At 40.0% G+C, this 13337-nt stretch overlaps 1 protein-coding gene across 11 annotated transcripts in view; it reads left to right on the top strand.

The window, feature by feature from the left end:
- Positions 1 to 13337, top strand: part of HECW1 (HECT, C2 and WW domain containing E3 ubiquitin protein ligase 1) — a 267774-nt gene that overhangs the window by 65472 nt on the left and 188965 nt on the right. For 2 of the 11 annotated variants that reach the window (XM_035552511.2, XM_035552512.2), the window contains exon 1: positions 5877 to 5970. The exons of 8 other annotated variants lie outside the window; for them this stretch is intronic. In XM_035552511.2, the coding sequence (XP_035408404.1) occupies positions 5920 to 5970 (51 nt within the window). In that variant the 5' untranslated portion in view covers positions 5877 to 5919. Of the gene's footprint in view, positions 1 to 5876; positions 5971 to 12388; positions 12419 to 13337 lie in introns of those variants that run through there. One more of the 11 variants, XM_050709021.1, reaches the window with a different exon arrangement.

The following is a 13337-nucleotide window of genomic DNA, read 5'->3' as shown; positions in this document are numbered from 1 at the left end:
GCCTTTTAAAAACCTGAGATAAAAGGCTATAATTTATTTATTTTTGTAAATGACAAATATGCTTTTTATTTACATTCAGCATTTCCAAACTGGGCGCCTATGTTGCATCCATAGTATTTTGCAGCTTTTCTCTTGAATGACACACACAAATATTTTTTTTGACTTGCACAAATATTTTGGTTTTGAATTTCTCAAATCTTTTCTCAAAATGTGGTCCATCTCTTCAAAGCCAACAGAGAAACTGGCTGAAAAAAAATCCATTAGTTTGTGAGATTCTCCGATAAAGCTAATTAAAATCAATGAATGTCTAAGTTGATTAATATTAAACCACTTACAGAGCAAGTCGCATAGTGAAAAAAATATTCTACAGTACATTGGGTAAACCTTGTCAAATACATCATCTCAGACTTATGTGAATTTATTCTGTAATTGCATTGGGATTTTAAAACTGAAAACTATAAAGGAGATTTTTTTTTACCTTGTAATTTAAATTAGTCCATTCTTCATGACACTAACTTTTCATCTCTGTATTTCTTTGTTTCTCGAAGAAAAATTACTTGATGCCCCCTTTATTGATGGACGAAAAAATTTAACCACAGACTTACTAGTAAGCTGGAAGTCTATCAAATATATGTACTTTGTTTCATTTGTAACTAAAGTTTCCCACTAGGATGAGAATAAGGCAGTGGACTCTGTATGACAAAATACTAAGTAGGAGAATGGAGCTGGAAAGGGTGGAGCACTGTGTTATATTTTAGGTCAAATCCTGCTCCTAATGAAGTCGCTTTAATTTAGCTTCTGTTGCACTTTTATGCTGGCTCGTAACAAACCCCAACACCTATTTCTGTAGGCTTGCACACTTGAGTAAATTCCCTTGTGTGAGTAATCAATTAAATTGGTGAGGCTGTTGGTAATTTTTATAGCTCGGCTTCCTAGGCTGTGATAAGACTTCTATGATTGCCCTTTCTGTCTATCTGTCACTCCCATACCTAATTACTTTTGAAGCCCTTGGCTAATTTCAAGCAAAAGAGAGAGAAGTAATTGGCTTTGAGATAATTGAGTTTCCACAGGTCTCAGTGGCTGGGGAGAAGAGGCAGACCTGTGTCAGGACAGGGGGACGGCAGGCAGAGCCCACCTGTCAGCAGCTCCAGCAGCCAGGATGGTCACTGGCATTATCTGTACCTTTGCTTGGGGCGTTGCTTATTTTATTTTATTTTATTTTATTTTACGTCATGGCTATTCCAATTTTACTAAGCTCAAGTTGAACGTCATCCTTTAAGTCAAGCAGCATCTTAGACGACAAGTAATGCTATTAATTTTAAAGGACCAAAGAGTTCTTGATTGATTTGTGCATAAAATCAGCAGATAGTTTTCAGACAGCGGTTAGTTTTCATGGTCCTCAACAGAACAGAACCAAGTCCTACAGCAAAAATCTGATGGGGTCTGATTGTTCGTGTGGCCACTATGACTGGCTGTGTGACGATCTGTCTGTCTCTCAGTCTTTCTTCCAAAACAAAACTCAGGTTTAATACCTGCAGAGCCAAATAGTATTCCAATTTACCTAATTCTGCAGGCTTTTATAAATACTGATTAAGCTCTAGTCTTTCATTGCAAAGTGCCAGAAGCTAATCCTTGGTGGATTTAGGACACTTCATTGATAGAGGGGTTGTTACCAGAAAAATAAGTTTTAGAAATTCTGTTCTGAGCCTTACTTTTACAAGTGCAGTCTTACAAAATGTAATTCTGCTGGGAACCAATGGCAGCAAAAAAAAGCATTGGGTTAAGTCTAGGTAAGACTTAAGTCCCCATTAAAATGAAATGAAACTGTGCCTTGAAACTTTTTCAGAGCCATTCATGTGCTTTTGTTTGTGAGTAAGTGAAATACGACTTCTGTGGTCACCCTTCCCAGTGTTCTTCCTATTTGAAAACTCTCCTGAGACCTTTTGAACCCAGGACCACAAAACCATTTGAACTGGAGTAAAAGAGAAAAAGTAAATTAGAACCTCCCACGATAACGTGAACAGATATATGCCTGCACACAAGATCTTGTGATACAACATATTAATATATAATCGCTGTATTAGAGATGTACTAGCAGCAAAGTAAGTATGTCTGAAGTTCAGAACTCGTAATTTCACAACAGCTCTTGCCCTTCTCAGTGTGCATGTTCAGTGTATCGTGATGATGGTGGCGAGCAAGGCTCGTCTCTCTTCTAGGTATCTATTTGGTTGCAGAGGAGTTTGCACCAGTTCGCTGCTGCTCATCTACTCGGTCTAGTTCTGCTTCAGTTGTACTGGACATTTTCTGCTTTGAAAATCTGCTTTGTGCACACCCTTGTTTTCCGGGGGGAAACTACTAAGCTACCTTGGGTCTAACCCTGGCTAGCAGTCCCCCAGGAAACCCTCCACATGTAGCTGCGGCTTGTCTTGCAGTGATCCAGAGGAAAGCAGAGTCCCTGAACACAGCTTCTGTTCTCTCATATAAGATACTTTTTGAGCCCTATATGAAGACATCACATTTTCTCTTTGCAAAATTTGAATCTTGTTCCCAAACTAGAGATTGTAATACCAGAAGGACTCACTTCCTCTTGAGATAGCTCGCCCAGTTTCTTTGCTTTCTCATGAATACAATTATGGTAACAATTTATTATGATTTATACAAACAAAACATAAATAGCTTTTATTAAAGATGAAACAGTAAGTATGAACCTGCCATGGAGATAAGTATCTAGACTAGTTTCACCTGTCCAGGAATAGAGAAATCTTACTCTTTCAATTTTGACTTGTGGTTTATCAGTAATATCAAATGTTTTTAATGGAATCAGGATTCTTTTTAAGAATAAAACACTGGATCTGAGCAATTACTAAGCATAAATTTATTTTCCTTTAGTGATTTTCAGAGCAAAATAAGAATCCCTGATCCTCTTAAAACCTGTGTTATAACAGATTTTTTTATTTAAATAAGTAAATAAATAAATAAACATTAATCTAAACATTCTATCTAAACATTAAATAGAACAGGCTCCCCAGGGCAGTGGTCACAGCACCGAGCCTGCCGGAGTTCAAGAAGCGTTTGCACAACGCTCTGACATACAGTCAGATTTTTGGGTCTTCCTGTGTGGAGCCTGGATTTGGACCTGATGATCATCATGGGTCCTTTCCAATTCAGGATATTCTATGATTGTATATTTAAAAATCGTTAATTATTAAAAATATGAGGATGCTGTCATAATTTCCCCAAGAGCATAAAGATGTAAGAAGTCATAGTCTCTGCTGAGAACAAGCACACTTAACTGTGGCAGTTGCACTCCTAATACTTGCAAGCAGTTTTCACTCTGCCTGTCACTGACACCAGAGGAAAACTATATGGTAATGATAGAACAGCAGACACTGAAGCATATTCCACTTTAAATTCATGGGGTGCTGCTTCTGTTATGAATGAAAAAGTTTTGTATTCTATTACTATAATTGCGTGGAAAAAAAGCATGCAGCTATCATGGTTTAAAACTACGATTGTATTTTAAATTAATCCTCACCCATCTACTGGTGGATTTATGTGTCATTCTGAGAACTCGAATGAAAGTCAGTGCTGTAATCTGTGCCCTAAAATGCAGCTCGCTGCTCTGGGTGTTTCATACATCTTCCAACAGAATAGGTGGCGGCATGGATGACAATACTTGAAGTGCTGTAGTTAAAGCACAAACTTTTGATAATCTAGCTGTGGACCAGCCCTTGTTCCCTGCAGCTGTTGAGATCTATCTGGATACTCCTTTGTTTTGCAAAGTCACTTAGTTCCACAGTGAAGCTGGAGGGAGTTTTGCCTTTAATTTCATTGGAGGCAGCATCAAACACACTCAGCCGATGGCATTTCTGTATTTGTCCGGAGGTAGTGTGATAATATGGGAGCTCTGTAGCCAATTAATTTCAAAATGTCAGGGAATATTGCAGGCCTCGTCAAAAGGTAGGAGATGGAGCTGAGGGCATGCACAACAAGCTGGTGTCTAGCTGAGGGGCTGGCTTGCTGCAATGGTTTGTTGTTGTTCGGAGATGAAAGGAGTGGTTGATGTAGGCATTAATATGCAGCCGCCTGCTCAGAGCTACCTGCTTCTGCCCTGCCTGTGTGCCCGAGGGGGTTAAGATACTGGCACTTCAAATCACTTTTCTCTTAATAAGAAATGAAGACGGGGTAAAAAGCTTGTGAAAGGCAATGAATGAAATGAGATTTAAAACGCTGTCTTCGGTGTGGAGTGGGACGTCAGCTGGAAGGAACCATGGATGAAAAGAGTTACTTTCCATCCCACCTGGGTTTTGTGTGTTTATTGTCCCCTTGTGGAAACCAGTGCCTGCCTTATGGCTGATACAGCATTTAATGCCTCATTCCCCACCCCTTCCTATCTAGGAGAGAGGGGAGGAAGGTGATATTAACGAGTGATAAAGAGAGATGCCCTGAGAATAAAAAGGGATGGGAAGAAGAAAGACAAACTGTCACCTGGGACCATGGCAAAGGCTGAGATGTGAGGGACGTGATACAGAGCAACAGGGACCTTGCTGACAGCCTAGACGCAAGGGAGGCAGCAGGGAAGCCCTACGCTCTTCTTGCAGGGAATGGTGCTTGTGATGCCCGTAGAAATTGTGCAGCTAATAGCAGCAATGAGCACCTTGTGACACGTGTATGGATCTGTTTGTGCTGTGCAGAGTGTCTGGGAAGGGAGAGAAGCATGGTTGGAGGCAGTAGTGCACAGGTAGGTGCCAACTCTGCGGGACAAATACTCCTTCGATACGTACCCACGAACCTTTGGTTTGCAGAGGTTCATACTTGTGTCTGAAATGGGGCTCATCAACATGAAAAAGTTTTGATATCTATGCTGGGTTGCTTTCTGTTGCCTTTTGTGTGCATGTGAATTTTGTAAATAATAACTTGTTTCTAAGACCTATGTAATACATTTGACTTTTTTTTGTTTGTTTCTTCTATCTGGTGGCAGTATACAATACAGAAATCACATGAACTTGGTTTTTTAGCAAGCAGTTGTCATCATGGAAGGTATAATATAGTTCCAACATTAGATAATGTTGAAGGTTTTAGAACTCACACATGGCTTTTTCAGCAAAAAGTTTTCAGGAGAGTCTTTGGACTCTGGGGAGTTGAGAAATGTGGGGCTACTTCTGAGCAGAGAAATGATTGTAGCTGACAGTTCTGGGAAACATTGTACATTACTGGATATTCTTCTGCAGCTCGTATTTACTCTGCATCATTTCCTTCATAATCTCCTAAATTTTGCAAGACTTCTTCACAGCTTTTCCTGTAAACCTCTCCTGCATTTACTGGTATTACATGTTTGAAGAGACCTGTACGTGCAGTGTGTACGGTATGCTGTGTAATTTCTTTTACTCGGTTATTTTTCTCTTTCTCCAGAAGTGCCATCTAGTTTGCAACAATTTTGTATTGTTGCCTGGAAAATGAAGGGCAACAAAAAAATCTTAAAAAATCAGGTAGTAGAGTTTAGTATGTTCTTTTAATATGCCTTATGATGTATTTCTATTTCACGTGCTTAAATGTACTTATAATATGCATTTTCTGCCACCCTCGGGTGTACTTTGCCCAGTTACGTTTTTGCTATAAAATCTTGCATCCTGAGAAGTTTATGTACATGTCTTACTCCATCCCATCTGACTTAACATCCTTAACCCAGGATCCCAACAGTCACAGGCTCATTGTAGAGGTGAAGGGAGGCGGAGCTGAATAATCTTGGGGAAAGCCTTACCTGGATCTCAGTCTTTTTCTGGAGGAGCCTGTCTCCTCCCTCTGAGTACACAGGAAGTCTTGGAAACCTGTGGTCTGAAATGAGGTGGCTTAGGTACTTACCTGGACTTGGGTGAATCCAGGATGCTGTGAGTGCTATTAAAGATACTGGTCTTCTGCATGGGGGAAGTACTGGAAGAACTGAAGCCGCTGGTTACAAAAATGCATCAGGTAAGTGGTCATCATTGTCCTGTGCAGAACCTGAAGTAGGGCATCCATCTGGTTAGGGCTTCTCAGTACAAACAGCAGTTGCTCACTGCACAGAAGAGCAGCAACATGTTCAGCCTGCAGAGGAGAGCCACCTCCTGTTCTTACCTCCTCCCTCCTGAAACCCCTCTGGAGTAAGCAGAGCTCCCGGGACACCAGCAAAGTACAGCTGGACATGATGAACGGAGTGAGGAGACTTGAAATAAATTGGCTGGCATGGGGGGCACACAGGCTTTTTTTGACATCTCTCTGCTGAGACTGTTTCTTTACTTTAAACAGCAGATCAAAGAAACTACCTGCTACCAAACAATAGGTTTGTGTTGGTGTTTTTGTTTGTTTGTTTGTTGTTGTTTTTCTTACAGTGATTGTTGCTTGTAAATATTGTCCTTGGCTTTGAAAAGTTGAGAAGTGGAGACGTTTAGTCTTTGGCACTGCAGTCACCAGGGCTGTACCTGTGAAGCTGGTGCTGATGGACATGAGGATGGATGTTAGGAGAGGGCTCGTCCTCCTACCAGCCAAATGCCTCATCTTGCACCTGGTGAGAGGCAGTCTCTGTGCTGCCTGTCTACTGCAGCAGTGTAGCAGCAGTGTAGCACCACTTCTGTGCCTGCTCCTGATGTGTAAAACCAAGCCAAAATACAGATTTCCTGGTCCATGTGTCATAAAGCCCCAGCAAAGGTTAGCGTTGTGGGCTTCAGAGTATTTGATAGTGGCGTATGAGCAGATGGTCAGGTACTTTCTTTCATTTTGTAGTGTGAAAAGAGCTGAGTGAAGCTATGCAGTATTCTCGTGGTTTCAAATGTTACTATACTGACCCTTTTATTATTTCCCTACAGTTGTCTTTCTGAGTTTTTATATTCAGGCCATATTGCATGTTTACCTGTTGTTGTGTACAAGGATATGCGTTTTTTTTTTAAATATTGGCAATGTTTTCAGACCTTTTTTCTATCACGGGTAAGCCTGATGGCTGTTTCTCATTCTTCTCTTGTTGTTTTCTTTTTTGATTTTTGATTTTCTTTTTTGTTTTTGATATTGTTTTCATGCTACTAATTTCAGAGAAATTAAGAATTCAATTTTGTTCTTAGCTGCATTCTATTGCAGAAACTTCCAAGTGCCTTCTGTAGTGAACCCTGGTTGGATTGTCACTGTGTCAACACCAACTTGTAAGATTGTTAATTGCTCCTAGGGAGACATAAGTAGTCTAAAATATTGAAGCTTGGAGAGATCCCATCCAAACCCAGTGAAATGTCAGTTTTACACAGAAACTTGTTTGGTTTATACACTTTCAGGTGTGCAAATCTTAATTCTTGGAGTCATATAATTGGAAATGTGATGTGTATGCCTTTCAGTACACTCTCTTGGGTTCACTAGTCAGCACTTTATTCTTACTTATCCAGAAGGAGACGAGAAAAAGCATCATTAACTGTTTTCCTTACTTTTTCTGAACTCCAAGAATTTACCTTCAATCATTTTGCCCAATAGTCCAGTTCCCATCTGCTCGTGCCCACAAGATTGTTTAAGTGCTCTCAGAAAATACGGACTGCTCTTAATTGCCAGGGGCAGTTGCTGTTGGATGCACTTTGTAGATGCTAAAAGTATGTCTGGTTACTGCTGCTAGCTTTTGCTGCCTTATCCCTAATACGCCTGCATCGGGAATCAATCCCACACACCAGCACCAAACCTTGCTGGTCTGACCTCGAGGCCAACTCGTTCATTTTGATTCAAATTTTTGCAATGATCTGCACATCACCGAAGCAAAGTTAAATGCAAGAGAATGCATTAACATAGCAGTAAAGCTCAACTGGAAACGCGCAAAGGTCAGGAAATGGAAAAATGAACTCCCTATTAATGTCCTTTTGACCCACTGCAGATGTATAATGGCTTTGATTTCCGATTAGTGTTTATTATAAAGCATAAATAAATATACATACAGTGTGCCAAAGATGTGCAATATTAAGACAAACGCACTGAAGGTTTTTTGATGTTACTACGGCATGCATCCCTTTGAAACATTTGCAACCGCCTTCATTTCAGACTTCCCAAGGGCAGCAGTGTCATCTGTACACTCTGTAAAACCTTGCAGGAAAAAGGTGTTCATTAGACTATGGGATCCTGTGACTCTGTCATGCTATTGAATGATTCCTTTGGAGCTCTGAGAAACCACTCTTGTGCCTCACAAGTAAAGGGCCCAATCCTGTAAAGTTATCTTGCTGTCCAAATCCTTCAGGCTCTGTAGCAATCCCAAGGCTGATGATTTTCATGGTGGATGGCTGAACCATTTGCAGAGGATTTTGTACAGCTGCTTGCACTGTAAGACCTTGTTTACTGGCTTTTGCTGTACTGTAAGCCATGCTTTACAAATAGATATATGTGTACTATATATATAATTTATATATACAAATATATATATATATATTTGTGCTAACAGTTACACTAACAATTCTTCCAAAATTCAGATGTCCAAAGGGATTTTTGCTCACATGTTGGGAAAGAAATAAAAAGCTGTGATAGGTGGGAGTAGGTGGATAGGGGGCAGTTATAATGGAAGCTGAAACTGTAACCTTGATTACAGCGTATTTAAAGCTATATTTCTACTTAACCTTGCATTGCCTTGCAATTCATGTTGTTGATTGTAGTGAAGGAAAATGCAAATGTTCTCTTTGTGGGTAATTTCCAGGGTGGATATCACATGCCCTGTTAAGAGAACCATCCCCAGGCAAACAGGAGGAAATCTGTGCATTTCTTTTACCTTTCTCTTGCTCACAATTTGTCAGAGGGAGAGTGCACCTCCCCTGAAAGCTGCTGAGCACAAGGGACCTCCGGGGCTATGGGTGGCGGGGAAATAGATGGGGAAAGAGATTGAGGGCAGCAGCAGCAGTGGAGATGGGAAGGCTGCTGGGAAAAAGAGCTACCATGAAAGGGAGCAGATCCTACAGGAAGTCTTTGGGGCTATGAAAAGCAGGAGAGCATCACAGAGAAAGATTTGTTCTCATTTTTTTGCTTTCACCCAGCCTTTTTACTCTTCGACCCAACAGAGGTGAGTTTTCTATCTTGCAGAAGTTCCTGGGGTTTAATTTGTGCTCTAATAAAAGTTTTATGTACTGAAAGCCCTTTTGGTAGGCTCACCTTGAAGTTGGTCTGCCTTGAAGCTTTGGCAGAGTCCCATCGCTTCTTCCCCTGTAGGCAGTGCTACTTTACTGCTTGTCTTTCTGGCCCAGTCTTGAGATTTTGCCCTGGGTGTTCACATGCAGGTCGTGACTAGGTCTTTAAAATCTTTTTATGTCATCTCTCATCCACCCAATTGAATCTTTCCTAGAAGCTGTTATTACCTTATATTTCTGCTAGTGCAATATCCTCCTTGATACATGTGATCTTATCTTACTTAAAGCTGCTCAGAAGACTTCTGTCATAATTTATCTTTCAGAATGCTAGCCTAATTTTTTATATCTCTTGACTCCTCTTTCTCTTTTACACAATCATAAGCTTTTAGTTGTCACTTGTAGGGCTTATAAGGAGACCCTTTATCTCCAGAGAAAAAAACAAGAGGCTGACAACACATCTGATTTGCCCATGATGTTAGTCTTGGCTACAGTCCTGTTAAGTTTTTGGACATGTGAATGTGCTTTGTCTCAGCCTTCCCATCACAGAAAACTACCTCCCTATCCTTCTCAGTATTTACCCTTGAAATTCTGGTTGCAGTGATGCCTGCAGACATCTGTAAAGCTTCATATCCCTCAGTTTGAACCCGCTGTTATTCTGGCTAATGTCTCCTCGTTTCTTGTAATCTCCTCTTCTGCCAGTACTCTAGTGATGTGTTGTATTTCAATCGTATGATATCTTTGGTATGGGCAGTAAAAGTCTCTCATACAACCATCCTGACTGCACAAATACCTCTCTGTCAACGCAGCTGTAGGAAGTAACTGGTTGTCAGTTTGAGTATCTAAAAGCCAGTTCTGAATCTTCTGAACAGAGAATAGAGCTGGATCTTTTCAGATCCTTAGCTGGGATCTGTCTCTGTATTGCTAAAACATTGTGTACCCTTCTGGCATGATGTAAAATAATACGAAGTAATATCACACCCCCACCTCCCCAGACATGAAGCACTACAGCTCTCCAGCAGAAGTTGCTGCATGGCAGCTCTGAATCCTCTGGAGAAATTCACTGGGAAGATGACTGATTATCTGAAAGGGAGATGGTACTGCTTTTTGGGGCAGTGAAGGAAAAGGCAGGGGTTGCAGCAACTCTTGCTGCCTAGTGCCAAAAACCAGGCAGCGAGAGAGGTGTGAGTGTGAAAGGGAGAGAATGTGAAAATAAAATCTGTGAACTATTTTTCTCAGAATTTACTGATTATAGGTTTTCTATATGTGCATCTTAGAGATCTGTTTTCTCTACAATCAGATCTTGTCTGCTGCTTCCTTTTGACTGCGCCCTTCTGCTAAAATTTGTTCTTATCTGACATTTGTTTTGTCAGATGGGCTAAGTGATGTAAATAAGAGGCAAGGTCTGCCCACAGATAATCCTCCAAAATCTCATTTTGAGTAGGACTTTTATATAGCTAGTTTTACTCTGCACATTGTTATTTTAGGCTAAATACTTGTTGGTGAGCTGTCTGGCTACAAAAGGGCTCTTTCTGATATCAAAAAGAAATGTAGTTACTAAATTAATTAGAGGAAATGCTAATTTACAAAGCTGATAGCAGTAGAAAACCTATGTGTTGTCCAACTGTGATGATTTTTTTTGTGTTCCTTGACTGGATATTAATTTAACTCTACATTTCTTTTTAGTTCAGTAAACTAAAATTACTTATGGATGTCCTATGACATTACTATGCATTATGTTCATTCAAATGAGGAATGTCAAGAGAGAGACTTTTACATCTGTTACTTTGGGTGTTGAACACAAAAGGAACTGGATTGCTGATATAACTGAAATATTGTCCATTCCTGTCACATTGTTTCCCCTGTACCAGATGAATTCAGAGGGAATAGTCAAGCAGCAGGACAGTCACCAAGGCAATATCGGCACCCTTGATTTAGGACATGCTTGAGCTCACGTTGGATACATCATAGGCGTGTGATGTATCTAAATGTGGCAAGACAGGCCCTTTTAGGACAAAATCTGAAATACTGTGGTGTTGTGTTGTTGGGGCAACATTTGGCCATTCGTTATTCTTGCTCTATAATGTACATGGTACACTGTATATTAAAAATTAGGCTATAGCTAAGTGTATACAGTGTGCTTAGGGTACCTACACCTCTAAGGAATAGAGGGAATAAATATGATCTCAACCCCCCCACAAAAAAAAGGTTAATTTCTGATGTGCTAGGTATTTATGGTGGATCAGATTGCTTCCACAAGGAATAGAGAGGACCTCTTTATAATTTTTAAGCCATTTTACTGTGGTTGGGAATCTGTCATCAGGGCTTAGGGGCTGTGTGCACATTTTACAGGCAGATATTGTTGGAATTACATGAAAAACCTGCAAAACTGGTAATCACATGTGGAATAACTATTTTTCCTAACCTTTCTTCTACTTATTAATACATCTGTGCATATATTTTGATGACATTATTCAATCCAGATAATTATAGGTCACTATATTGTCCTATTTGCTTGGATTTTTTTCAGTTTGGGGATTTTCTTTTTTCTAGATGATTTGTGTTGAATCAATGCTGGAAATAAGGGAGACTGAGATTTCTGGAGACCGTAGCCTTCTGGATTACTTTCAGCCTTTGCTATTCGTGACATTGACATCGATATACAAGCAAATGGGAACTTAGAGAATTCAAACGTATTGATGAATATACCATTTTTCACTAAAATGAGTTAAAGTCAGGCTGAAGCTGAAGAAGTTAAATGTTCGTTAATTCTGATTTAATTTGAAAGTATGCAGTTAATTAATACACTCTACCATTACCATTCAAAAATGGAAGTATCTGTAGAACCACTGTTCCCTGGAGTACTGTGTCACCAGAAATAACAGGTCTGCCTTTGAACTGAAGTACCATTTGGGTAGCGCACTATGAGCAAAGGAAGCCACGTTAATGAGACAGACAGATACAGAAGAGTGGGCTTGAAATTCTTTATGTTCCTATCTCACCGTTACAGAACCAGTAATAGTTTTCCCAGGTGCTGTTGTGACAGCATATACCTTCTTGACAAAGTGGCAGAAACTTCTATTGGTTTAAATTACTGCCTAGAGCCCAGTAGTTGTGCATGCACAGAAGTGCTTCCCAGTTTAAATTATGTACACAGCATGCAAGAAACTGTTTTTTTGTTTGTTTGTTTGTTTAATATATATGAAGATGATGCATTTTCTGTTTGCAGGGTGCACTGTTTTATATACTGTGAACTCTCCTTTTTTTGTTTCAAACAGTGAATAAAAGTAACTGTTAGAAAAGAAAAAGCAAAGGTAGGATTAGGTGCATAACAAATGCTATCCGATGTGAGCAGTGCATGCACTTCATTCCCCCCCAGACATCCTTCCTTCTGTTCCTCTATTTCTATTGCAGCCTTTTGCATTGTTTGCTTCCATCGTGCCAGCATTCACTCTAAGGTGTGGCATCCCCGCTGGAGCTATTTTTGCTATAAACCCAGTTTAATGCAGTAAGTGAGGATTTGGGTCATTGGATTGTAAGCGTTGTAGGGCACTTTCTGCGAAGTGACAGCATATTCTAAGGGTAAAAACATGCCGGGTGAATTTTTTGCTCTCTCCATACAGCTTTTGTGCAATGGAATTGTAGGACATAATAATAGATGTCTTAATTATTCTGCAAAAATTGATATTATTTAATAAACAAAAAGTTTTGCTTTTTCAGGGCTGATTGTTCTCCTGTGCTACCATAGTCTTAATAGATACCAGGGTTAAATATCTGCTTGGCTGGACAAAAGAGCTAAGATTTTTCTTCCACTTAATTTGTTTGAGTTCAAAAGGATGATTTGACTTCTGGTCATGTGAAAAGCATTTCATAGCGTACTGGAAAGCTGTCTGGGTTTGTGTCTAACGGACTTGACAGCATGGTTGGCAACAGATGGATAATGGAAAACTAATGAATAATGAAAAGCCAAGTGATTGAAATAGCAGAGCTGCAGGGAGAGAAGAGGGAAAGCAGGGAAGAAAAACGGAAAAACAAACAGCACAGAAGTAAGCAATAAGCAGTATTTTGATCAGTATCAAGGCAGGGCTTCACATCAAAATTAACCCATCATAACATAAGCATTCTCCATCTGCCAACTCACAAGAACTCGTGCACCATGACGCATTTCGTACAAGTCACTTGGCTTGCCTCGAGGAAGAAGAGTAGGTTGGAATTTAAATAATTTTTCAACTG

The sequence above is a fragment of the Cygnus atratus genome, chromosome 2 (genome assembly GCF_013377495.2).
Source record: "Cygnus atratus isolate AKBS03 ecotype Queensland, Australia chromosome 2, CAtr_DNAZoo_HiC_assembly, whole genome shotgun sequence".
Classification (NCBI taxonomy): Eukaryota; Metazoa; Chordata; class Aves; order Anseriformes; family Anatidae; genus Cygnus; species Cygnus atratus.
This window is presented reverse-complemented; position numbering and strand designations above follow the sequence as displayed.